General features: G+C 35.6%; 1 protein-coding gene across 1 annotated transcript in view; it reads right to left on the bottom strand.

Annotated features, from left to right (window-relative positions):
- Nucleotides 1-27514, bottom strand: part of LOC140156734 (intraflagellar transport protein 140 homolog) — an 83535-nt gene that overhangs the window by 23337 nt on the left and 32684 nt on the right. Inside the window, 3 exon segments of the mRNA XM_072179676.1 lie at nucleotides 1993-2124; nucleotides 8535-8712; nucleotides 9713-9852. Coding sequence (XP_072035777.1) covers nucleotides 1993-2124; nucleotides 8535-8712; nucleotides 9713-9852 — 450 coding nt within the window.

The following is a 27514-nucleotide window of genomic DNA, read 5'->3' as shown; positions in this document are numbered from 1 at the left end:
CCTTGGCTCGTTGGATTCGTCTATAGAGGAAGAAAGCTGATCTACTCCATAAAATCTGTAACAATGAGCATGATTGGCTAAAAACTGGTCACATGCCAGTAGTCACTAAATACCTAGCTACTCAAAGTTACAATCCCAGGTTGAGAAAAGTCAGAAAATCATACTATAAAATACTATGTTTATTTTGTTAAATTTTTATACATAAATCAAGAACAAGCTCTTCAGGTATATATGTGACCGTTCACGGTGAATGAGCCATAAATTCCTCCCCGGTCAATTTTGTTTTATTTCGTGTTTAAAAATAAACATCATAAACTTAAAAATGGTATATCATTTGACTTCAAACGATATCCAGAAGCGGGTTATGGTTTGTTAAACTTTGCTCCTTCAACAAAATTATACCTTTTTACGTTTTTACATGTGTCTCTTTTTCCACATTGCTGGCAATAAATATCAAACAGTCATAATTGGCGGTCATTTCAAATCATCCCCAAGTCAACGAGGTTTAAGAAAGTTCTCTCATTTTTAATTGTTGGTTATGCATACCTGTACAAAATACAATGCCTGGTAACCCACCACTTGAACAGGATTTAGCAAAAGTAAACAAAGACCAGAGCTATTTAAAGTTCTATAGCCATCTAAGGTAGAAGCTTATTATCCACTTCAACAATAGGATTATTGATAATTTTTTGACTATCAAAATGAGACAGATGTCGGGCCAGCTTAAGTTACCGATGAATACGACCTTCGTACACATTTTACACCGTAACTCAGAATACAATTTAGGGAATTTACGGCTCATTGTGCTGCCGGGTCACATATATGACCAGGGGTTAATTTGAAAAACATTCAATGCATCATAGGTCTTTAACCCATCCTAAGTATCAAACCTATGATAACTTGTCCACGTTAGAATCAGGATGAGGGTGGACTTATGTGGGTTAAAGGGCTTACTATGCATTGTAAATGTTATGAAATTGACCCGTGTGTTTATTGATACAAATATTTCAAGCATGGCTGTTTGTAAACGGATTATGCCTCTATTTCATATCAATGATCCCAAAATTCATACAGCTTTTTCATGAGCTATTACAGTTGAAATCCATACTGGAAGACATGATCTTAATTTCCCACACAGGGAGTACAAATTTCAAATGGGTTTACTCTCACATCCCTGGTTTACCATATGACTCTATTTGAAATCTACACCCCTTGTGTTGGGAGATTAAGGTCATGTCTGCCAGGGGGTATATGGATTTCAACTGGAATAGCTAATGTATGTGCAAGCTACATCACAGCAAATACACAGCTAGATGCTACAACGTAATGCACAGTTATATTATATTACTTACTCTCTTCTCACCAGTCTAGTTGGTGAATGAAAAATTGAAACCAAATATCGTTATCATACCTTAGGTTAAAAATCATTAGAATAGGGTCAACTTGTTTTGAAGTGTGTTTGAACAAATTCATCAGGATCGGTAGTTTGAAGTGTTTTATTTAGATTACAGGTGAAAAACAAAATTATACATCTAAACACTTCCGTTACCATTTTATTCTTCAGTGATAAAAGCAGGTCTTGTTTGTTCTGCTGTAAAGCACATTGCTTTTGTGGCATGGAATTGTCGCGATTTGAAAGAACCATCCTTTTTGCGGAAGATAATTTTCTCCAAATCAATATATTTTCTTAAAGGCCTAAAGCAAAAAAGAAATATTTGCAAGAATGGACATTTGTGAATCCATATCACTCACAAAATTTGTGAAATGTTCATGTATGCAATCATTTCATTTAGAGAAAGTGTTCTCTGGACATTTGTTGAAATTTTCTTTAAAACCCCTCACACCTGTCAAAGTCCTAATATAGTTCATAATGTGTTTTACCAATCAGGTCACCCATCTTTAGTAGGTAGATATTCGCTTAGTCAGGCCAGGCATTTATACATCAATTCATTTCATTAAGTTAGTAAGTCAATTTCATACTACCAATCTTACCTTCTTGATAAAGTAATAATAAGGCACCTGTAATCCAAGCAGACAGTTATGTACTTGTGCCAATGCAAAACTGTCTTGTAGTACTATCCCATGCTCCAGTGTGCTAAACAGGGACACTATCATCACATCAGGCTGCAAAAAAGAAAAATACACATTTTGAAAATAAAATCTACATGACATCTACATCTTTTTATCATGGTAGAACATGTTCAATTTTACAAAATTGCTTGTCCACATGGCCGTGTTAAAAACATTAATACACAATGTAAAATATTCTTTGGTTATTATTTAAGCTTATTCTTCGATCGCACGGTCATCTCAAATCAAGGTTCTATCTGCAAAGTGTGTGCTATGGGTAAGTGCGCGCTTTACTGCGTACGTGTTGCAAAAGCCTTCTGACACGATGCCAGAAAATTGTGAGAAACAAAAATGCACATTTTGCGCATGCGTTTACAGGGAGAACCTTGTTTTGGTAGCAAGATGACGCATCCATGCAAAATGGCGAATACTCTACTTGATCAGAATTCAGTATATTAATCATTTATCTTTGAGGAAAATGAAAAGATATAGTCAACATATTCAAATTTTAAAAGATGCAGCAAAGTTATAATAGAGAAACTGTACAGTGACCGTTATGAATGAGGTTCATGACTTTGCATCAGTTACTTTTTGACAATTGTGTAATCTTTAGGTCTTCTACTGAAAAATTTCCAAAGGGGTGTAATGTTTAGATTTTTAAGCATATCCTTAAAGGAAGTCTCCGGCAATCACAACATTATTCCTTATATGTTAGAAAAATAATTATCAAGCACGAATCACATGGTTTTATTTAAAACAAACTCATAATGACCATAAAAACGAATAAAAACATCCGTTTCTCAACACGCGATATTCAAAATTCCCGAGCGCCGAGTGCAATGACGTCCCAGTAATACAATGAAGGATGACGACAATTGAACACAAATAGCCATTACGTCATTGCACTTAGACAATTTCGGCGCGGGAATTTTGAATATCGCGTGTTGAGAGCTGACTGTTTTATTCGCTTTTATGGTCAATATGAGTTTGTTTTAAATATAACAATGTGATTCGTGCTTGATAATTATTTTTCTAACATATAAGGCATAATGTTATGATTGCCGGAGCCCCCCTTTAATAAAACAACTGCAGGCACAACTGATGCACAGTCATTAACCTTAGAAATATATAACAAAATAAAACTTGAATTGCGAGGTTTAAAACATTTAACAATCAAACTTATATTTGAAACAAGTGAAAATAAGCACTGTATAATTAAAGCCTCTCTTCTTTTTGTGTTTAAAAATTATGTTAAACACACATGTTAAACACACATGCCATACCCAACAAAGTTCCACAAGTAACATAAATGCTGTTGCTTAAGGAATGGGATATTAACGTTTAGCGATGTTTTCACATATTTTTTGTGGGAGCTGAGAGTACACCGGAGCTATCGAATTGCATTCTGAATACGAGGAATGTCCTTCTGATATCAAATAATTTGATTATGATTATTGAATTTGATAATGATTTTTTGAAATTCGCGATATAATACAAATTTTATGACAAATTATTAAAATTTGATATTTTTTAAATTTTGATATTTAACAGTCCTCAAGTAAACTTTATAAATCTAATGATATGTACTGAAAGTGTATGTAGCTGGGATGAAAAGCCGACGATCAATTGAAAATGTTGACCTTTCATATTATTGATATACCTTTTTTTCCCAAAAAGACCTAAACCTAGTGTTTTTGGGAAAAAATTCCATATCTTCAATACGAGAGGTCAAAATTTTCAATTGATCGTCGGCTTTTCTTCCCAGCTACATACACTTTTAGGTAGGACCCTCGAAAAAAAAAGCCCATGCAGGAAAATAGCCACTATATCAAATCAGAATTATGTATCCACATCAAATGTATAACTAATTTAAGATAAGTCGTTACTCCACTTATTTTTAATGTTTCATGAAAATTGAAACATTTCTTACGTTTTTCTTTATTTTGTGAAAATTCCCTATTTTTTTCCAAAGTTTGAGGGGTGGTTAATAAGCCTAATACCTAAATTCTCTCTCCCAGATTTTTTTTTTGATAAAGTGTTTATTTTTTGAGAAAAATGATTTTTTTCCATTTTTAAATTAGGGAAATCTAGAAACACCCATAACTTAAAATAGAAACACTTTATTTAAAAAAGCTGGCGAGAAAAGTTTCTAAATTTAATAACCTTTCATATGACACCTTGTTTGTTAAAATTGGCCCTATGGTTAGCTCAGACAATAATTATGAAATTGGGTCATTCAGTGTTTCTAGATCAAATCAAGAAAATTTGAGCAAGTACTAACATTACCTTCAAATATCCCCTTTATAACTGGCCAATATATTGGAAAAAAGTCTATAAAGGGGATATAAAGGAGAATAAATTATATTTAAACATAGTATCCATTTTCAAATATTTACCAATTTTAGTGAACAAGGCTTCGTGTCAAAACCACTTTATGTACAAAGTCAATGGGGTTTCTTAATGATAAAAAATGGCATAACTCAAAAACGCTTTGTTGGCAAAAATTAAAAATTGGCAGGCAAGTTTTTCTCACCCAACTACACATCCTGTATCATTTTCAACCAAATCTGTGCATGACACCATAGCCGATAATACTACCTTAAGTAAATATCATAAGATTTATAAAGTTTACTTTGAGGACTGTTAAATATCAAAAATATCATTTTTTAATCATTTGCCATAAAATGCATATTATATCGCGAATTTCAAAAAATCAAAATTATTTGATATCAGAAGGACATTCTTCGTATTCAGAATGCAATTCGATATGCCTGATGTGCTCTCATATCCCACAAAAAATACTGTCCAAACGTCCATACCCCATCCCTTAAGCTTTAAAAAGGTTTGATTGTTAAAATTTACCCTACGTTAAAATATCAAAAATATTGTTTTTCATTACTATGTATCCGTATGACCTAAAGTAAATACCCCCTCTATTTGGAAAGGGCATTGTTCCTGGGGTTTGATAATAAAAAAGAAATGGATTTATATAGTGCAATTACATAAAATTATGCTTCACAAAAATATCTACTACAAGAATGAGAATGAACTTTAATGGAAAAACATGAAACTGATAGGCAAAAAAACATCCAAAATTGAGCAAACATCCCAAAACTGCCTAAAAATAAATAAAAATGTGCAACTTTTGGTAACAAAGAAAAAAAAACTGAATTCAAGTTTAAACCTGAAAATTCTCATGCCTGCTACTAGCGACAATACAAAATATTTAACTTAATAAAGTGCAACAGTAGTTGAAAGGCACACTTAAATAGCAAGAAATTATCCACCAAACAATAACACAATTGTTCACCATACATATTAATGAACAGAAAAACATGGTATTTATAAGTATAATAAATGCTTGTGTAAAGTTAATCACAAAAGGAACAAAATATTCATGAGAAGTGTGATTGCAATTTCATAGAAAACAAAAACAAATAGTACACATAATATAAACAAAAAGGTGATATAAAATGACAAATGAAACTTGTGCAGTAAAAAAACAATTTTGCCACTATACATGCAGTGTGCTTAAAAATTAACACTTTAAATAAAATACAAAATTCTAATGTCTTCATTCATTAAAGGAATATATTTGGTAACATCTACTTTCATGAGTATTTGAGGAACTGTTCAACTTAGTCAATAATTTGATATGTATTTTCAGTATTATGAATAGAAACTTTACTGCAGTGCCACAGAAAAGAATTCCAAGATTGCAATTTTATGTCACAGCTAACTCCTTATCACTTTTTCTTTTGTGGAACATTATTCTCTTGTGACTTGATTTAAAAAGAATTTCAAAGCATAAGGACTTAACAGTTACATCAAATTGCAATCTCTCAAAAAATACATGATGCAGCCCCTTACCTTGGCTTCTTGCTACAATCATTATTCATGCAAAAGAGTTACAGAAACAAATTATCAATGTACACCCATTTTATCTTTCTAGCTATAGTTGTGCCAATTTCAAATATTGTTTTTATAAACTGAACATTGTGAAATAAATAAAATAAAATGATGAAAAAAAAACCTAATAAATTTTATGTACCAATTCAATTTTTTTTCCTATTGATGAGTTTTATGAAATGAACACAATACAAACTACTACCAGCCTTCCAAAGAACAACAATTAAGTGTATGATTAGATGCCAGACAGAATAGCTGTGGCGCTCTACTTGAGTAAGACTGTTTGATGCAAAAAAAATCAAATTAGATTTGTATCTGTATCGGGCAATGTGTCCACTATTCAGTTAGCCATGCCATGCATTATTTACACATGCATATGGGAAGTGAGGATGCGTGGGACAATCAAGCAAATAAAGTAATGTATCACAATGTCCACAGACAATTAAATCAGTTCCAACTGCTGTGGAGAGATCAATGACATTCACCATTTACATGATGTAAATTTTTGGGAGGGTGGAGGTGTGTAAGGATTATTTAAAAAACTCGATATGTGCATCATACGCTTCTATAGGTAATATGATGTGGAACTCTATAAACATGCTAATCAATACTGTAGTTCTTGCAGTCCTGAATTAAAGTCAAAAGTGTATCAAAATATAATCCTATCCAAATATACGAAATACATTTATTTACACTTGATAAAAATAAAATTCTTCCCAGACCTGAACATTATCCCATATGTGACATGATCAAGAGGAATAAGTCGGATGTCGCTAATATTGTTTCTGAGATATTGGCAAAAACAGTGTTCAAATTCTTTTGTTTTATATTGTCTGATTTTGATGGGATTTGCAACAAAATGTAGCATTCATAAACTTCCAGAAAATGATATAAACTAGAGCGGTTCTCGACTTGCGCGGTTCTCGACGCAAAGCGTCGGCCGCAATGCCTCCACCTTGACGCGTATCATTTTAACTGGTGCAATTTCACTAGGAACTGGCCATCTCTAGATGACAGTGTAGGTTTTTAGAAAAAGTGTAACAAATGAAGGATCCTTGACCCATTTTGTCTTCATCAAAATGGTTTGATTTTGGTACCAGACGCAAAGAAGCATTTTGACTATTATCCGAGTGGAATGTAAGGCCAAAAATGACCTTCCAAAAATTTAACTTTATATGTTGACTGTACCCACCAAGTTTCATGCCCATACGACAGTTTTAAGTTATTTAACCTCAGATGACCCCTGGGTGACCCCTGATGACCCAAAAAAGACCGTCCAAAAATTTGTCTCTAAATGTTGACTGTACCCATCAAGTTTCATGCCCATATGACAGTTTTAAGTATTTGACCTCAGATGACCCCTGGGTGACCCCGGATGACCCCCAAAAGACTGTCAAAAAATTTGACTCTAAATGTTGACTGTACCCACCAAGTTTCATGCTAGGCATGTTCATAAAATTTTGAAATTTAATAAATTCATCTAAAATTGCTTTCATTAAAAAGAGAATCGTTTAACTTAAAAAATGAGTGGTCAATCATGTATGTAGGCCTATAATTGGCAATGTTATGAGGAAAAGTATGCTCGCCTGAATGTCCCAAAATGGGCCAAATTGTGTGTCCCAGCATTATCAATGGCTTCCTATGTCATAACATGTGTGTATGTATTTTATGGCTAAATTTTTGAGCACGAAGGGCCATTTTACAAAACTTTCGCAAATGTTTCATGAAATGTGGCTTTCATTACTTGATAGTATCAAATATTATTCAAATGCAGATTTTCTAAAAATCATGCTACATTGGAGTTTTGAGGGTCAAAATCCAAATTTTCTTCATTTTCCTATTGGATTACACAGTTAAGACAGGTTCTTGGTGCACAAGTAAGCTTAATGAAGCCCGCCCTCACATGTTCAAAATGTGATCATGTCTATTCATGCCCATACGACAGTTTTAAGTTATTTGACCTCAGATGACCCCTGGGTGACCCCGGATGACCCCGGATGACCCTAAAAAATTTGGTTACAAATGTTTACAGTACCCACCAAGGTTCATGCCCATACGGCGTTTTTTGCTAATTTGACCTCAGATGACCCTAGATGACCTTGGGTGACCTTGACCCACTAACCAAACCTACTGGAATTTGAAGACCGCCAATGACCATCCCTCCACCAAATTGCATCACTGTACATCGTATCAGTTCCGAGATATTGCACCCGCAAGCTAGGACGGACGGACAGATGGACGGATGGATGGATGGACGGACAACCAGGAAACATAATACCTCCGGTGGAGGCATAAAAACTTCTAATTGAAAATTGCCAACATGTGACTCAATTCCCCTTGATCATGTCACATATTTGTCCAATTACCATAGGTTTATAATTATGAAGAACAAAATGTCATCCAATTATTTCTTCCAAAATGTCAAACAAATTTTGTTTTCATTCCAGTTCATGACTTTAAAAAAAAATTATTTTCAGAAAGTTTGATCCCTTATCTGCAAGACCCTCATGACCACCTGATCCAAGAGTTCAAAGGTACAATGCTTCACAACTTACAGGTGCTTTGCTGAGACTACTGTACATCGTAGAGTACTTCCTACGAGGCGTAAAACTATCATCATTCACATCATGAGCTGACTTGGCTTCCGTGATCAGTAACTTAGGCTCCTCTGGATCCCAGAAAAAGTTGAGAGGGTAGCGACCTGCTATGTCATTGGCTGCTTCTGCTCTGCCCCTGGATTATGATAACATGATCGATAATGTTAAAATGGTAGAGAAGCGAAAGACTCAACCAGTATATCGTAGAATTCCTTCTACAAGCATATACGCCTCTAAATGGGTGGTGTTTGACGCCTCTAAATGGGTGGTGTTTGGACAAAAGAGACGAAAGACAGACACCCTCTACAAAAACATAATTTGTCAAGCAACTATATTACTGATATAGGTGGCTGTACAAACATGCATTATTGTAAAATGAATCTATATGCTTTTGTAGAGGATGCCTGCCTTTCATCAAATTTCGTCAAAAAATCACTCAATTAGAGGTATATATGCTTGTAGATGGAATTCTACAGCATCACAACATATTCTCCATTCATTCAATATGCCCATCATTACCATTAGGGCTCATATTGAAATTCCCTTACACAGGAAGGTGTGCGCCATCCTGCAGCTTTCCTGTGCTAGCCTTCTTTTGTTAAAATCCTGGGCAGGGTGTATCACTGATGCATATAATCCATCCGCTTTTATGACCGAGCTTTCCTGAGGCGCGCGCTTAGCGAGGGGAATCCTGCCTTCTTTCTGTGTGAAAACGTGGTAGGGTATTTCAATATGAGCCCTTAGGGATGATGACCACTGTATCATCTAAATGTGGAATTTATGTGTTTATTAGTAACATTGATGGCATGATCCATTGTCCATGCCCAAGGCAGAACCAAAGGCATAAACAACGATCATGCCCTCAATTCTATTAATGAACCTCATTCATATTATGCCAGTACATTCTGTGATTGCATTTCAAATAATAGTAGCAAATATTTGGTAACATTCTTGATTTTTCTCCTTTTTTCTATATTGTGATTATCACGCTTAAAATCAGCCTCGCATTAATATTGTTTAGGACCAGCTCTCCACCAATCATGTGCATTGTTACATAGTGCATATGCATGAGTACCAACCATATGTGTTGTTACATAGTGCATATGCATGAATTGGAGACCAGTAACAGTCCTTACCTTTCAACATCATTCATATCATCCTCATTGGTAGTAGTATAGTCATCTTGGTCTCCTCGTCCGGTAGCCAAGTCAAAGAATGTTAACGTATCCAGCTCACAATCCCACACATATAGCTTGGATATGGTATTGCCATCAGACTGGTAAAAAACAAATCATTTATAAATCAGGATTAAGAGACGCAACACTATGAACAGAGATGAGGGTGCATACACACTTACTATACTCCGTATGCCTTCCTTCAGGCAGTAAAGTAAAATCAAATTTTATGATTTTCTCAAAACTGTTAATTTTTGCAGGAATCTACTATGCTAGGTGGGATTCCTTTCTCCATTTCCTTTCAGAAAATGTATACTTTTATATACTTGTCATCACTATGTTTAGAGATATAATAAAAAACAATATCTAAATTACTGTCTCGAAGAGGGCATGATGGACTAATGAATATGTCTAAGATTTATGTCTAAGGGGGGCCATAGTTTCTCGAGCTTTGCTCTTTAATGGCCATCCTTCCATTTTATTAATTTGATTCTGTTATGGAAAAATAAAAAACTGAAACTGAAACATAGTTCAGGCAAGACAAGAAAAGTGATCTTCATCAAACTCATAATGTGTTGCAAAGCGATCAACTATGGTGGTAACCACAGCAGCTGATAGGTGTATCCCATCATGCTCTGCAGTACCATAGTAGAACTGCACATGCCATAGAAAGTGTACACAAAATCCTTCACTTCAACTTTCAATTACTCGCTTATATCAGGGGAGCTTATAACTTTTGTTTGAAAAAATATGAACTCAAAAGTATTGTGAAACTATCCATAGCTCTCAATATCTAAGCGGATCTTGTTTATATTTGGTATACATTTGCTATGGAGCAAGCAGATAGACTGCAATGCATGATGGGATACTCCCTTTAGCTGCTGTGGGTGGTAACTGGTATTCAGAAAATATGTAGGGAAAATCCCATGCCTTGTGCAGTTATCCATTACCACAAACTTTTGTTATTATTACATTGAAAGGAAATTGCTCTTTACAAATTAAAAGGAAGTGTCATACAGGAATAGTGAAAAGTGGAGTTGATAAGGGAAAACCCTTCGTTTCCTGTTTTCAACACACCCTGAAAAAAGCATTTGCATTCCACAGAACTTGTGACCTGGATAATTCTACAAATTAGGACTTACAATGCAACCAAAAAGTAAGGTACCACATGTATCTTGTATACAAAACAAACTAACCAAAGTTGAGGACCCAGCAGATTACTCTGTATGGATTCTCCTTGCTAAACAATGTTGTAAATAATTTGGATGGAGTGAATATGTACGTCACACTTTTAATAATAGCACAAGTGAAAAGGAAAAGAGAGTGGCTTAGCCTGGTAGGGCACTTGATTCATGACCGTGAGGTTGTGAGTATGAATCCCGTCAGGGCCAATGTGTTATGTACTTGGGCAAGACACTTTTATCTTGCGTGTCCCACTCCACCCAGGTGTAAACTTGGGAGCTGTTAGGAATCATACAGGCACCATTATTGTTGGCTGCCAAATGCTGATTAATTTGATTTTCCGTTGTTGCTTCATCATGACCGGGGTCAGGGGTGAAAGTGCTATTTGCATATATCAAAACATAATAAACATAATAAGGCCAATAAAAAAAAAATAACATGTATATCGTCCGGACTTTTTCAAAAATCGGCAAGGGAGGTCCTTATTATTTGTTATTATGTTATTTTTTTACCATTCATTTCTGTGTAAAATTGCAATTGCAAAGTGTTTGTCAACACATCATTAAGGCCCTTAATATTTTTGTTATTTTCCCAAAGCATGGGGAAATAACAAAACTAGCTTGAAGAAAGTGTTTGAAATATGTTTATAAATGATAACCAAGAACTTTTCATCACAACAATTTAAGAAACAAAGTAAGGAAGAAAATAGAAAAAATAACAAAAATATTTGAAAATCTTCAAAAATCGGTGAGGGAGGGGACGATATACATGTTATTTATTTTACTTGGCCTAAGATAATGATTTTTGTCAAAATTTCACACGTAAAGAAGGTAAAGAGAGAAGTTTGAAATTCAATTTCACAATTCTCAATGAGAAACACACATTTTTTCTGACTGGTATTGATATGTTGCATTTGAGGTGTAATTTTGATTGGTCTTGTATGTTGTAATACTGAAGGAAAACATAATATGTTTGGTATCAAAATAATTGCATGAATTTACTCTTTCCAAATATGTATTTTGATTTCCCTTCAGGCTATCCTTGTGAAAGATATGACGGTTCAAAATGGTATCAAGACTTTTGGGACACCCTGTATAATGACTGCCTCTCGTGGCGTAGCTGAAAGTATGCTTTAAAATGACCGTGTTGCGTGACTTGTTATGCATTCGAACTATTTACGTGGACGCTGGCCACCAAATTTGGACATCGCATGATTGCGTGCTAGTATGATTGGTTGCTAGCAATATTTCCTTTATAGGCTATTTGACTTTTTATAGGGAAAACAAAATTGCGCCCGAGGGATATTCCGAAGTACAAAGCACAATGTTTAGATATTTCACAAAACCCGAAAAACAACTGATACGCAGTCATTAACCTCTAATTCAAAACATGAAACCAAAAGTAAAAACATTATTAAAGCTCCGTTCTAGAAAAGAAACCTAATGCAAACCCTATTACTATCCTCCATGACATAATGGGTAGTAAAAACAAAATTTCCTTTCTTTATTCTCTAAATATACACTCATAAGTTATTGTAACAGGTCATTAAAAAGAATTGAAAACATGAAACCAAAAGCACACTGGGGTAATGGATGGTTGCAACATCTTGTGATTTGTGCAATCAAGCTCTACTACCAAGTCACTGATAGTTTTGTTGTCGCCATCCTCTCTAACAAATTAGAAAGAAACAACACTGCTTAAAAAGCTATCAAAACCCAAAAAACAAGGTTTATTGAATTTACAAATTGTTCATCTGTGGATTGAAGGAAACAATATGGCTATGAATAATACAACTACCGATGTAACTAACATGCTCTTGCCAGTTTACATCTTGAACGTCTCATACTGGGAGCAAATTCTTGTTGCAGTCCTTCTAGGATTGGTGGCTATCACTGGACTTATTGGGAACTCCATGATAATTGCTGCAGTGGCTTTCTCAAAAAAACTCCAGACGTCAACTAATGCATTTGTGACAAGTTTGAGCATAGTCGATCTCTTGACTTCCTTTACTCTTATATGGTTCATTGTCGGTAGTCTTGGCAAAAATGACTGGCCAATACCAGGGGCCGACTGGATTTGTGAGCTTACAGCCTTTATGGTATATGCCTGCCTAGGAACCAGCATGTGGACATTGGGTATGATTGGTATAAATCGACTCATCCACATCTCAAAACCAATTTTGTACAAGAAGATATTTACATCCTGGAAGCTTGTGATTCTTGTGGCGATACCATGGATCATCCCAGCGGCAACTCTTTTGATCGTTCTTGCAACGGGAGAAGTTGCTTATGGGTATAACAAAATTGTCTTAGTATGTGTTCACTATAATCAAACTCTTGTGTTTGTCCTTATTGTAAATGCAGTTGGGCATCTTTTCCCACTGTTAGCAATAGTTGGAAGTTACATCTGGATCTATGTGTATGTCAAGAAACACTTTCGAGAACAGAAACAACATTTGTCTGATAAATCACAGAGTTATAACATTGGAATCTCCACATCAGAGCTTGTGATCACCGAAGAAGGCTATGATCCCAACAACGCCATAGCAGGTCGAAGAAGGAAACAAATATCCAAACAAGAGCTTATGATCACCAAAAACCTCTTCACTGTTGTTGTTGGATTTTTCATCTGTTTTGTTCCATACCTCGCCTTATACTCAATTCATAGTTCTACCAACCTACATATCATATTTTATTTCAAGGTTGGTCCATTTGCTAACAGTGCGATAAACTTCATGATATACGCCAGTAAACATCCAGATTTCAAGGTTGTACTGAGAGCTATGATGAGGTGTTCTTATGCTGATATCCCACAACCATCACCAATCCTGAAATATCTACTTTCAAGGAAGAACTAAAACCCTGACTCAAGAGACAATGAAATATTCTAGCTGGAAAGTTAAAAACACTTCCTATTTGAGGTGATATTGTAAATCTTGGTTTGGGCAAAACTGACAGTCAATTTCTAAAACAAAATATTGCATGTATATTCACCTATGAACAGAAACTTTATGACATTGTAAACAAGGTAGTTCTTGAACAACAAGTCTCACTTAAGTTACAAAAACAAGCAATAAACTCTGATGGTCACTGACCTTATTTTAAACACAGAAAGGCCCAGATCAGCCCTTGAGCTGGTTTCAGTGATGCCAACGCCCTGCCTTAAGCCCGCACAATTGGGCTACTTGGCAATAACTTCCCGCTTCTAAAAAAACTGTGCCGCTACTTGCCTAAAATTGTCCTTACAATTAATTTTGCCGATTTATAAAGGATTTGAGTCTCTGAAGCTCTGAATTAATAAGGGTTTTGTGACCATTTATTGATCAGTCCGTAACTTCCCATTAACTATCAGAAGTGTTTAAATCAAGTCAAACCACCCAAATATCCAGTATTGGGCACCTTTTTGGGAAGCTTAAAAATTGGGCTACTTCAGACTCCTTTACCACAGCCTGGCTAGCCAATGTGCCGCGCCTTGATGCTGAAAAGTTTTGACAACACTGGCTGGTTTTCCAAGGGGCCATGATAAACAATAACTTATACAAATGATACAATTATGTCATGTTTTAAGCCTCCTCTGCCCTTAATCTTGCCCAAAGGGAGTGTGAATTTCAAATGGAGTAACCTGAATGGCTGATTTTATTTGAAATCTACACCCCCTGTGTGGGAGATTAAGGTCAAGTGTTCCATAGGGGGTACGTAAATTTCAACAGGAATAGCCAATTTTGGCAAATGCTGTGAAGTTGTCAGCCACCCACCTTTGCACAGTATTCTTTGTGGGGCCTGAGAGCACATCAGACACAAAATGAAGTGTATGTAGCTGGAAGGAAAAATCTACAATACGAAAGGTCAAAATAAATTTATAAAATGGACAGCTTTTCATCCCAGCTACATGCACTTTCAGTATATATCATTAGATTTTTAAAGTTTACTTCAAAGACTGTTAGATGTCAAAAATAATAATAATAAATAACAATTTTTAATAATTTGTCATAAAATTTGTATGATATCACAATTCTAAATTATTTAATATCAGAAGGAAGTTTCATCATCTATATATTAAGAATGTAATTTAGTGTGTCTGATGTGCTCTCAGGTCCCACAAAAAACTGTGCAAACATTGCTATCCGAGCCCTTAATATAAATATCCAGGGAAATTAAATTATGTTATTCAACTGAAATAGCGAAATCAAATCCATCAAAATGCAGTTGGGGTTTACAAATCTGGATTTTGTTTGGTTGTGTTTATAAAAAACATTACAAAGTACATACATATCAAAAAAACTCAATTCCTCAAATGAAAAAACATTTAGCATGCACAGCCATGTTAATGCTAACCCTTCTACTATCTTCTATTTATTTAATGCATGCGTATCACTTGTTGGGAATGAAATTGTACAAAATAATTAGTTCTGTCGTCGGCACCATTTTTTAATGTAGACATGAAGTCACGATAAAGAGTAGTAAATTTTCCTATCATTTATTCTCTAAATACACACTCATGAATCATTGTCACAGCTCATTAAACAGTATTCAAACCATAACACCAAAAGCAAACAAAAGGTTGGAACATACTGTGATTTGTGCAACCAAGCACTACTACCAAAAGTCACTGAAAGTGTTTTGTTGTTGTCATACTCTCTAACAAATAAGAAGTAAACAACACTGCTTAAAAAGTTGTCAAAACCAAAAGACCAAGGTTTAATTGAATTTACAAATTGTTCATCTATGGATTGAAGGGAACAAATTTAGCTGTATAATAGCAACAATATGGCTTTGAATACTACAACCAACACAACTGATACACTTTTGTTAGTTAACATTTTGATTGTCTCGTATTGGGAACAGATTCTTCTTGCTGTCATTATAGGATTGGTGGCTATCACAGGACTAATTGGAAACTCCATGATAATTGCTGCAGTGGCTTTCTCAAAAAAACTCCAGACTTCAACTAACGCGTTTGTGACAAGTTTGGGCATAGCAGACCTGTTGACATCCTTTGTTCTTATATGGTACATTGTTGGTCTTCTTGGCAAAAATGAATGGCCAATACCAGGTGCCTACTGGATTTGTCAGCTTACAGGTTTTCTGGTATATGCCTGCATAGGAACCAGCATGTGGACATTGGGTATGATTGGTATAAATCGACTCATCCACATCTCAAAACCTGTTTGGTATAAGAAGATATTTACATCCTGGAAGCTTGTGATTCTTGTAGTGATCCCATGGGTCATCCCAGCAGCATCTCTTCTAATCCCTCTTGCAACAGGAGATGTTGCTTATGGTTATAACAAAGATGCTCTAGCATGTGTTGACTATAATCCAACATTTGTGTTTATCCTTGTAGTAAATGCAGTTGGTCTTCTTTTCCCACTTATAGCAATAATTGGAAGTTACATCTGGATCTATGTGTATGTCAAGAAACACTTTCGGGCACAGAAACAACATCTGTCTCAGTTTTCTACCAGTCCCATGACTGATAATTCACAGAGTTATAGTATAGGAAACTCCACATCAGAGCTTGTAATCACTGAAGACGGCTATGATCCCAACAACGCCATAGCAGGTCGAAGAAGGAAACAAATATCCAAACAAGAGCTTATGATCACCAAAAACCTCTTCACTGTTGTTGTTGGATTTTTCATCTGTTTTGTTCCCTACCTCATCATATTCTCATTTAAGAGTTCTACCAACCTAATACACACCAGATTTTATTTCAGGCTTTTTCCATTTGCTAACAGTGCAATAAACTTCATAATATACGCCAGCAAACATCCAGATTTCAAGGTTGTACTGAGAGCTATGATGAGGTGTTCTTTTGCTGATATCCCACAACCATCACCAATCCTGAAATACATACTTTCAAGGAAGAACTAAAAACTTGACTCATGATAGCTCAATGAAGTATCCTAGGAAAGTTAAAAACACTTCCTTTTCCAGGTGATCTTGTAAATCCTGGTTTGGGTAAAACTGACAGTCAATTTCTGGTTTCCAAAGACTGTAAAATATTGCATGTATGCACTTTGACATTGTAAACAAGGTGGTTCTTGAACCACAAGTCTCACCTAAGAATATAAGTTACTAAAACAAGCAACAAACTTTGGTATAATTTAATTGCATTCTATGGGGTTATAATGAGAAAGGACAATAACTTGTCAATAGTACTTTTTAATTTTTAAAGTCCTACTTGCAATAATAGCACAAGTGAAAAGTATATATTCAATTGCATGCTCATTAAAGTGATTGTATAATTATTATGTTTCCGATGTATATCAAAATTTACATGCAAGAATATCATGCTATACAGATTATAAATATATATTTATATACACACAGAGTTGTAAGCCAAGTATAATTGTTGACATGCTAATATTTATAATTAATCAATTGCTAAGGTGAATTTCCATTTTTTTTTTGTGATTTCTCAAAAGTTTTTCACTTCATTTCAAAGTTATGCCTAAAAAAGGTTTGTCTAATTTGCCCCTTTTCCGACCAACTCAGAAATCTGAAAAAGTAGGGTATTTTTTTTTCATATTTGAATTTTCATATCATATTTGGTATACAATTTGCAAAATGTTTTGATTGTTTGTAATTATGGCAAATTACCCGGACCACAACGTTAGAGCTTTAAGGGCAATACAACCCTCTTTTGAGACCTTATTTTTTAGGTCTACATGATATGGAAAGGCACAGATCAGCCCTTGAGCTGGTTTCAGTGATGCCAACACAATTGGGCTACTTGGCAATCACTTGCCGCTTCTAAAAACCTGTGCCAAGTTACTTGCCTAAAATTTGGCTACTTTGCAAAAGTCGGGTCACGGCAGTAGTTTGTTGTATTTTCCTTTCAATTTAGCCGATTTATAAAGGATTTGAGTCTCTGAAGCTCCGTATTGCAATTACAAAGGGTTTTGTGACCATTTATTGATTGGTACGTAACGTCACATTAACTATCGGAAGTTTTTAAAGCAAATGATTTTCCGCCCATTTGGGTGATTTGCATTCTTATTTTGGGTCAATCCACCCAAATATCCCGTATTGGGCGCTTTTTTGGAAGCATAAATATTGGGCTACTTCAGATCCCTTTACCATGCGCCAGGGGAGCCAATGTGCCACACCTTGAAGCTGAAAAGTTTTGGCAACACTGGCTGGTTTTCCAAGGGGCCATGATAAACAACTTATTATACAAATGGTACAATAATTTCATATTTTGAAAAGAACAAAATACACTGTTCTTTGCAATGTGAGTCACTGCACTTCAAGTGAAATGAAGTATGAGATTTATTTATTTTTTATTTATTTATTACACTTTATCACTGGTATATACAATAATTATAATATAACATCAAAATATATTGCACACGAATATTCAAAAGTACATTAAAAAAAAGGAAGTATAGATAAAATTATGCACCAGTGAAAGGCAAGGACTAACAGGTGCAAAGCACCTCTAGGACAGTCCCACCAAGGATCAAAACAATGAGGACACCCCTCCCCCTCCCAAAAAATTTGAAAAAACAACAACAAAACCTACACAAGCCTACAACCAGAACACTGGCAACATGTAACCCAAGAGCATGTGTTGTAAGGATCAAAACTCTCCTCTAGTTTGTTCTTGTACCACTCTGAGAGCTGGCTCTTAAAAGAGGACATGTTGACAGTGGATCTAATTGTGAGAGGAAGTTGATTCCACAGGGGAACGATACGGTTGAAAAACGATGCCCTGTGAGATTCGGTTTTGCATCGTGTGGGAATCAACAATAGGGGGTCAGCAGATGATCTGGTGGTGGGACGGTCCTTGAGGGTGGAGTTAAAAACAACAAAATGGTTAAGATTAAGGTCATAAAGTTCCATTTTGCATCTAAAAAAGAATGTGAGATCAAGGATTTCACGTCTAAAAGACAAAGGAAGGAGGTTTAATTTAATTAACCTCTCACGATAGTCTAAATCAGGGTAATGTAGAGTATAGTTTGTTGCTCTCCTCTGGATGCCTTCAATTAATCGAAGATTATGTTTTGATGTACCACTCCAGAGAGATATCATAATAAGGCTCACAGATATTTAGAACTCTAGACAATTATATGATAATATTGCAAATTCTTATAGTCAGTGGATGTGGTTTAGCATGTAAGTACTAAATTTCATCATGGGTATGTGTCATCTATGAGGAAAAAATGACAGAGGTTGCGTCATCACGAAGCATGCTTCCCTACACTTGTAGGCGCGTTGTAAAAAATATATTTAAAAAAAAGTATTTTATTATTCAAAATAGTGTGTAATACATGTACATGCACAAGATCGCAGTGCACAAAACTCGAGTTGTAAACAAGTTTCGTTCATTTTAAATAATTTGGGTTTACACAAACTTGGTAAAGGCCTTCTGGGCAATTCCAACATTAAGGAAAGATGACAAATTGTGTTGTATAAATTTCTTTTTTTTTTTTTTTTATCTTCTTGTAATAATAGCACAAGTGAAAAGGAAAAAGAGTGGCCGAGCGGTTAGGATGTTCGACTCATGACTGTGAGGTTGTGAGTACTAATCCTGTCAAGGCCAACATGTTATGTACTTGGGAAAGACAATTTATCTTGTGTGTCCCACCCCACCCAGGTGTAAACTTGGGAGCTGTTAGGAATCACACAGGCAGCATTATTGTTGGCAGCCGCATGGTGTGATATATCCTAGTGGCAGCGGAATAAATGTTACGTGCTATGATATCCCTTTAATTACGGATCTCAGGTGCTCAATAAATTCCTACATTTTCTTAAAACAGCAGTGAAGTATTTTTGGAAAGTATATATACGAGGGGGTATCCAAAAGTTTTTGACATCACCTAGAAGGAAAAGAGCTATATTGATGAAATTTTGTCAGTGTAATCACTGGGGCTTATGTACATTATGGTCCAAAAGTGGTCTCATAAGTATATTTGCTTTCTTTACATGAGGCACTAGATGGGCAGTAGGCGATAACCTGCAATATGGTGAAAAATTGAGGCACGATCATGATTAAGTTCCTGCATTTGAAGGGTTAGGCCTACAATGCTCAGAAAATCTATGATGAAATTAAAGCAATCTCACGGTGATGATTGCCCATCATATGGCACTATTGCTTTTTGAAAAAGGAATTTCCAAACTGGCCGCATGTCCCTCACAGATGAGCCAAGAAGTAGACGTCCATCACTTACGGATGATGTGGCCACAGTGAAAAAACTCAAGAAAGTGGAGGATCTTATCACGAAAAGGTTATGCGCCTACTTCCCATCTAGCGCCACCTGTGAAGAAAGTAAACATACTTATGAGACCATTTTTGGACCATAATGTACATAAGGACCAGTGATTACACTGACAAAATTTCATTGGTATAGCACTTTCACATCTGTGTGATATCAAAAACTTTTGGATACCCCCTCGTATAAATTAGGCTAGAAAAACTGTTTAGAGCCACTTCAATTACCTAACAAAGTAACATACATGTATGCAAATTCTGCAATGTGGAATGGTGCGAACCAAGTGCGCATTCTCTTCTACAATGGGATATTCCTGTTGAAATCCATACACTCCTATGGAAGACATGACCTTGATCTTGACCAAACGGAGTGTTAATTTTAAATGTGGTTACCTGAATGGGCGACCCCATTTGAAATCTACACCCCCTGTGTGGGAGATTAAGGACACATCTTCCATAGGGGTGTGTGATTTCAACTGAATAGCCCTTTTGCAAATGCTGTGCGTTAATATAAATATTCTGTGAAATTAAATTTGCCATATAAATGGAAGGCTTAGTATGTTGCATAACTAAAATAGTGAAATAAAATCTATCAAAATTGTAGTTGGGGTTTACTTGTGTTTATAAAAACATTACAATTACATACATATCAATAAAGTTCAATTCCTCAAAAGAAACAATGTCTAGAGTGCACAGACATGTTAATGCTAACCCTGCTACAATCCTCTATGACAGGATAAAGGGAAGTAAAAACTAAATATACACTACGATATACTGAGTTATTGTAACAGGTCATTAAAGAGTATTCAAAATATGAAACCAAAAGCAAACTGGGTTATGACTGGTTGAACCATACTGTGATTTGTGCAATCAAGCTCTACTACAAAGTCACTGATAGTTTTGTTGTCGCCATCTTCTCTAACAAATTAGAAAGAAACAACACTGCTTAAAAGCTATCAAAATCCCAAACATGAGGTTTATCGAATTTACAAATTGTTGATATGTGGATTGAAGGACATAAATTTAGCTGTAGCAACAATATGGCTGTGAATAATACAACTACCAATGCAACTGACATACTCTTCCCAGTTTACATCTTGAACGTCTCACACTGGGAACAAATTCTTGTTGCAGTCCTTCTAGGATTGGTGGCTATTGCTGGACTTGTTGGGAACTCCATGATAATTGCTGCAGTGGCTTTCTCAAAAAAAACTCCAGACGTCAACTAATGCATTTGTGACAAGTTTGAGCATAGTCGATCTCTTGACTTCCTTAACTCTTATATGGTTCATTGTCGGTAGTCTTGGCAAAAATGAATGGCCAATACCAGGGGCCTACTGGATTTGTCAGCTTACAGCCTTTTTGGTATATGCCTGCCTAGGAACCAGCATGTGGACATTGGGTATGATTGGTATAAATCGACTCATCCACATCTCAAAACCCATTCTGTACAAGAAGATCTTTACATCCTGGAAGCTTGTGATTCTTGTGGCGATACCATGGATCATCCCAGCAACAGCTCTTCTGATTGTTCTTGCAACGGAGATGTTACTTATGGGTATAACAAATTTGTCTTAGTATGTGTTCACTATAATCAAACTCTTGTGTTTGTCCTTATTGTAAATGCAGTTGGGCAACTTTTCCCACTCTTAGCAATAGTTGGAAGTTACATCTGGATCTATGTGTATGTCAAGAAACACTTTCGGGATCAGAAACAACATTTGTCTCAGTTTTCTACCAGTCCCATGACTGATAAGTCACAGAATTATACCACAGGAAATTCCACATCAGAGTTTGTCATAACCGAAGATCCCAACAGCGCCATAGCAGGTCGAAGAAGGAAACAAATATCCAAACAAGAGCTTATGATCACCAAAAACCTCTCCATTGTTGTCATTGGATTTTTCATTTGTTTTGTTCCATATCTCGCCTTATACTCAATTTATAGTTCTACCAACCTACACATCCTGCTACACATCTTATTTTATTTCAAGGTTGGTCCATTTGCTAACAGTGCAATAAACTTCATTATCTATGCCAGCAAACATCCAGATTTCAAGGTTGTACTGAGAGCTATGATGAGGTGTTCTTATGCTGATATCCCACAACCATCACCAATCCTGAAATACATACTTTCAAGGAAGGGCTAAAAACCTGACTCATGATAGCTCAATAAAGTATCCTAGGAAATGAAAATCTTGGTTTGAGTAAAAATGTCAGTCTCTGGTTTCTGGTTTCAAAGGACAGCAAGTATTGCATTTAAGTCTAGATTTACTTCTGAACAGTGAGCAGGAACTTTATGACATTGAAACCAACAGTCTTGTATATGACTATACCGGTACCAAAGTATTCCTTTAGTCATAAGGATTCAGATTAGATGTGTGAGCTACTATTCTCAAGAAATAAGCAAAAAGGTCAAAGGTAATATTTTGGGCTCTATGTGGATCAACTTTAAAAAAATGCTTTGATCTCTTTCTAAATGGTCTCAATTTGTTTGTTCTTGAAAAATACTCCAAATTAAGAACGTTTGCCTTATCTTTGATGCTTTGCTTCCTAGGTAGCAGGGTTAAAGACGTCAATGACCATTGAACTCTATTGACGATGACCTATCTTTTGATGTTACCAATGTAATTCTTAAATAGTGAAAATATAAAAGGAATTATGTTTGCAAGTTTAGCTTGTAAGCACTAAATATCATCATGGGTATTGTACATATATACACGCGTATGAGGTGATAGACAGACGACAACGCCTATATATAGCGTCATGGAGCACGCTTCAGAAGGCCTCACATATAATTTATGTAGTGTGCTGTTTTAAAAAATATATTAATAAAAATATTCTATTATTTAAAATAGTGCATAATACTGATTATTATCGTTTGAATTTTCTATCTTGTCTGATGAGAAAGCTACATATTTTTAAGCAACATTTTCATGTTGTTTACAATATTATAAATTACACATCTTTGAAAGTGGATGTTCAAAATGGCAGCCCCTAGTAACAATTTACTAAGATATGTGCCAAAACATAACATGTTTTTGTCACCACAGGTGGTCTTTATTTTATTTTAAAAACATCTTGTAAACTATTAAAAATGTAATATGATTAAAAAGGTTGCATGTGGTACAGAATAGCCTTAGAATTGACACAAAAGTGTGTTTTGTTGCAGATCCGCAATTTGGGATTTCCTGCAAGCTGAAGAGTGCATTTGGACCCCTTACAATTTGGCCCTTAACATTAACCCTGCTACTAGCCTCTATGACACAATAGAAGATAGTAAATTAAAAATTCCTATCTTTTATTCTTTAAATATAGGTCATAGGTCCTTAAACAGTAACTTTTGGACCCCTTGCTGTACGTTTGAACCCTGCTACTACTAGCCTCTATGACACAATAGAAGATAGTAAATTAAAAATTCCTATCTTTTATTCTTTAAATATAGGTCATAGGTCCTTAAACAGTAACTTTTGGACCCCTTGCTGTACATTTGAACCCTGCTACTACTAGCCTCTATGACACAATAGAAGATAGTAAATAAATAGTGTCTAGCCTAGATCCATGAAAACAAAGAAAATAAGCCAAATAAATGCTTGCATGTATTTGTCCTCTATTCCTTTATCTGGAATGGGGCTGGTTAGAACATATTGTGATTTGTGCAACCAAGCGCTATGCAAAGTCACTGAAAATTTTGTTGCTGTCATATACACTCTAACACATCAGAAAGAAACAACACTGCTGAAAAAGTTGTCAAAACACCAAAGATTGAGGTTTATTGAATTTACAAATTGTCGATCTGTGGTTTGAAGGAAACAAATTTAGCTGTAGCAACAACATGGCTTTGAATGATACAACCAACGCAACTGACACACTCTTACCAGTTTACATCTTGAACGTCTTATACTGGGAGCGAATTCTTGTTGCAGTACTTCTAGGATTGGTGGCTATAACTGGACTTATTGGGAACACCATGGTCATTGCTGCAGTGGCTTTCTCAAAAAACTCCAGACTTCAACTAACGCATTTGTGACAAGTTTGAGCATAGCTGATCTGTTGACATCCCTTCTTCTTATATGGTACATTGTCGGTATTCTTGGCAAAATGAATGGCCCATACCAGGTGCCTACTGGATTTGTCAGCTTACAGGTTTTTTGGTATACGCCTGCATAGCAACCAGCGTCTGGACATTGAGTATGATTGGTATAAATCGACTCATCCGCATCTCAAATCCCATTTTGTACAAGAAGATCTTTACATCCTGGAAGCTTGTGATTCTTGTGGCGATACCATGGATCATCCCAGCAGCATCTTTTCTAATTCCTCTTGCAACGGGAGATGTTGCTTATGGGTATAACACAAATATCTTATCATGTCTTGACAGTTATTACACATTTGGGTTTGTCCTTAGTGTAAATGCGATTGGTATTGTTTTCCCACTCCCAACAATAGTTGGAAGTTACATCTGGATCTATGTGTATGTCAAGAAACACTTCCGGGCACAGAAACAACATTTGTCTCAGTTTTCTTCCAGATTTACAACTGATAAGTCACAGAGTTATAGCAGAGGAACCTCTACATCGGAGCTTGTGATCAACGAAGAAGGCCATGATCCCAACAGCGCTATAGCAAGTCGAAGGAGGAAACAAATATCCAATCAAGAGATCGCGATCACCAAAAACCTCTTCATTGTTGTCGTTGGATATTTCATCTGTTTTGTTCCATATCTCACCATATACTCACTTCAGAATGCTATCAATATAGATCACATCCGATATTATGTCAAGATTACTACATTTCTTAACAGTGCAATAAACTTCATAATATACGCCAGCAAACATCCAGATTTCAAGGTTGTACTGAGAGCTATGATGAGGTGTTCTTTTGCTGATATCCCACAACCATCACCAATCCTGAAATACATACTTTTAAAGATGAACTAAAACCTGACTCACGATAGCTCAATAAAGTATCATAGGAAATTTAAAAATGCTTCCTATTTAAGGTGATATTGTAAATCTTGGTTTGAGTAAAACTTACAATCGATTTCTGGTTTTGAAAGACTGCTCAGCATATGCCACTTAATGAGGGATTTTTGACGAAAGAGACAAACAAAAGGCAGACAACCTCTACAAAAACGTTACAATAGATCGGTCTTACAATAATACATGTTTGTACAGCCACCTGTATCAGTAATATAGTTGTGCAAACTCCAAATGTTTTTGTCTGTTTCCTCAAAAAAAAAACACCTCATTTAGAGGCATATATGCTTGTATTTCAGTCTAGATTCATCCATGAACAGGAACTTATGACATTGTTAACAACTCAAACCACAAGTATTGTCTCAGACAGAAGCTACAAAACAAAAACTATGGTATAATTTAATTGCATTCTATGGGGTCATAATGCAAAAGGACAATAGCATGTCAATAGTACTTTTAATTTTGTAGGTCTTACTTGCAATAATAGAGTGAAGAGTATATATATTCTTTTAATTGTATGCTCATTGTAAGTAATCAATTTTGTTTTTGTTTGGTGATTGGTTGAAAGTGATTGTATATTATGTTTTTTCAAATATATATCATGCTAAACAAATAGTGCTCAGCACTATGTCGAGTCGTGTGATTTCGGTGTTAAAAGCAAACTTTCACTTGATTTTGTCTCTTGTGGGGGTAAATAATGGGAAAAAAGATGTTTGCATTTTTTATTTCGTGGGAAGTGGTAAAATCCAAGATGGCCGCCAAAATCCTATAAAACTGACTGACATATGCAAAAAAAGCTATATATCACTCTCAAAATATGCTAAAAATGTAAATTTCAAACACTGAAACTATGTAGCCTTGTGTCAGACACTCAAAGAAAGATTTAATATTTCAGGGTAAGTGGTAAAATCCAAGATGGCCGCCAAAATCCTATAAAACTGACTGACACATGCAAAAAAAGCTATATATCGTAATATCGCTCTCAAAATATGCTAAAAATGTAAATTTCAAACACTGGAACTATGAAGCCTTGTGTCAGACACTCAAAGAAAGATTTAATATTTCAGGGGTAAGTGGTAAAATCCAAGATGGCCGCCAAAATCCTATAAAACTGACTGACACATGCAAAAAAAAGCTATATATCGCTCTCAAAATATGCTAAAATGTAAATTTCAAACACTGGAACTATGTAGCCTTGTGTCAGACACTCAAAGAAAGATTTAATATTTCAGGGTAAGTGGTAAAATCCAAGATGGCCGCCAAAATCTTGTAAAACTGACTGACACGTGCAAAAAAAGCCACATACCTCTCTCAAAGTATGCTCAAAATCTAAATTTCAAACAATGGAACTAGCATTGTGTCATGCACTCAAAGATAACTTTAATATTCTAGGATTATGATTATTATTCAATATGGCGACCAATATGGCTGCTTATATACTGCTTAAATGTATATAAATGCATGAGTTTGTTTTTATGATCACGTTTCCAAGTGTATAATTATGTCTTTGAACCAAAGGCACAATGTTTTACATAACCAGACCCCTTGCCAGGTCCAAGATGGACGGCATATCATATACAGTACCTACTCATGGCACTAGTGCATGGTTATACACTAATAGGCCTGAGCGATGCATGGAAATGATGAACTATTTGTCTGCGTGGCATCTGAAAAGACTGTTTAAAATCACTGTAATGACCAAGTTATATTGCCAAAAAAGTACATTTTGGGTTTTGATGTTTCAAATGGTATATTTTTTCTCATTATATGACACCTTTTAGCATAGATCGCCCTATCTAATTAATTGTATCTTTCAGCTTCGAGGCGCAATGCCATTTTGTTTATGGTTCAGTGCATTTAAACAAGAAAAGTCTCATTTCAACCTATGTTGAGTTTTTGATCATTTTTGATCATTAAATCATCTAGTTTCACCTGATATTGGTGGCGTTTAACTATATTAACTGTGAGAGTTCTAAATTTGAGAAAATTTCACCCGAAATCAGCCATTTTCCCATTGACAACAGTGTAATGGGTTTAGGAGTTTAGACTGCGTTATCCTAGATTCACGTCCCTTATCGGGGGTTGGGGCACCTTATCAGGGGTTTAGACGGCATTATCCTAGATCCACGTTCCTGATCTGGGGTTAGGGCACCTTATCTGGGGTTTAGAATGCATTATCCTAGATTCAGGTCCCTTATCTGGGGTAAGGGCACCTTATCTTGGTTTAGATGCCTTATCTGGGATTTAGACTACCTTATATGGGGTTTGTGTTTCTTATCTAGGGTTTAAGGTGTAGTATTTGGGTTTTTTAAACTGCCTTATCTGGAGCTTACGTCCCTTATCTGGGGTTTAGATGCCTTATCTGGGGTCTAGACTGTGTTATCCC

This window comes from Amphiura filiformis, chromosome 7 (genome assembly GCF_039555335.1).
Source record: "Amphiura filiformis chromosome 7, Afil_fr2py, whole genome shotgun sequence".
NCBI lineage: Eukaryota > Metazoa > Echinodermata > Ophiuroidea > Amphilepidida > Amphiuridae > Amphiura > Amphiura filiformis.
The sequence above is the reverse complement of the archived record's forward strand: the minus strand, read 5'-3'. Positions and strand labels throughout refer to the sequence as shown.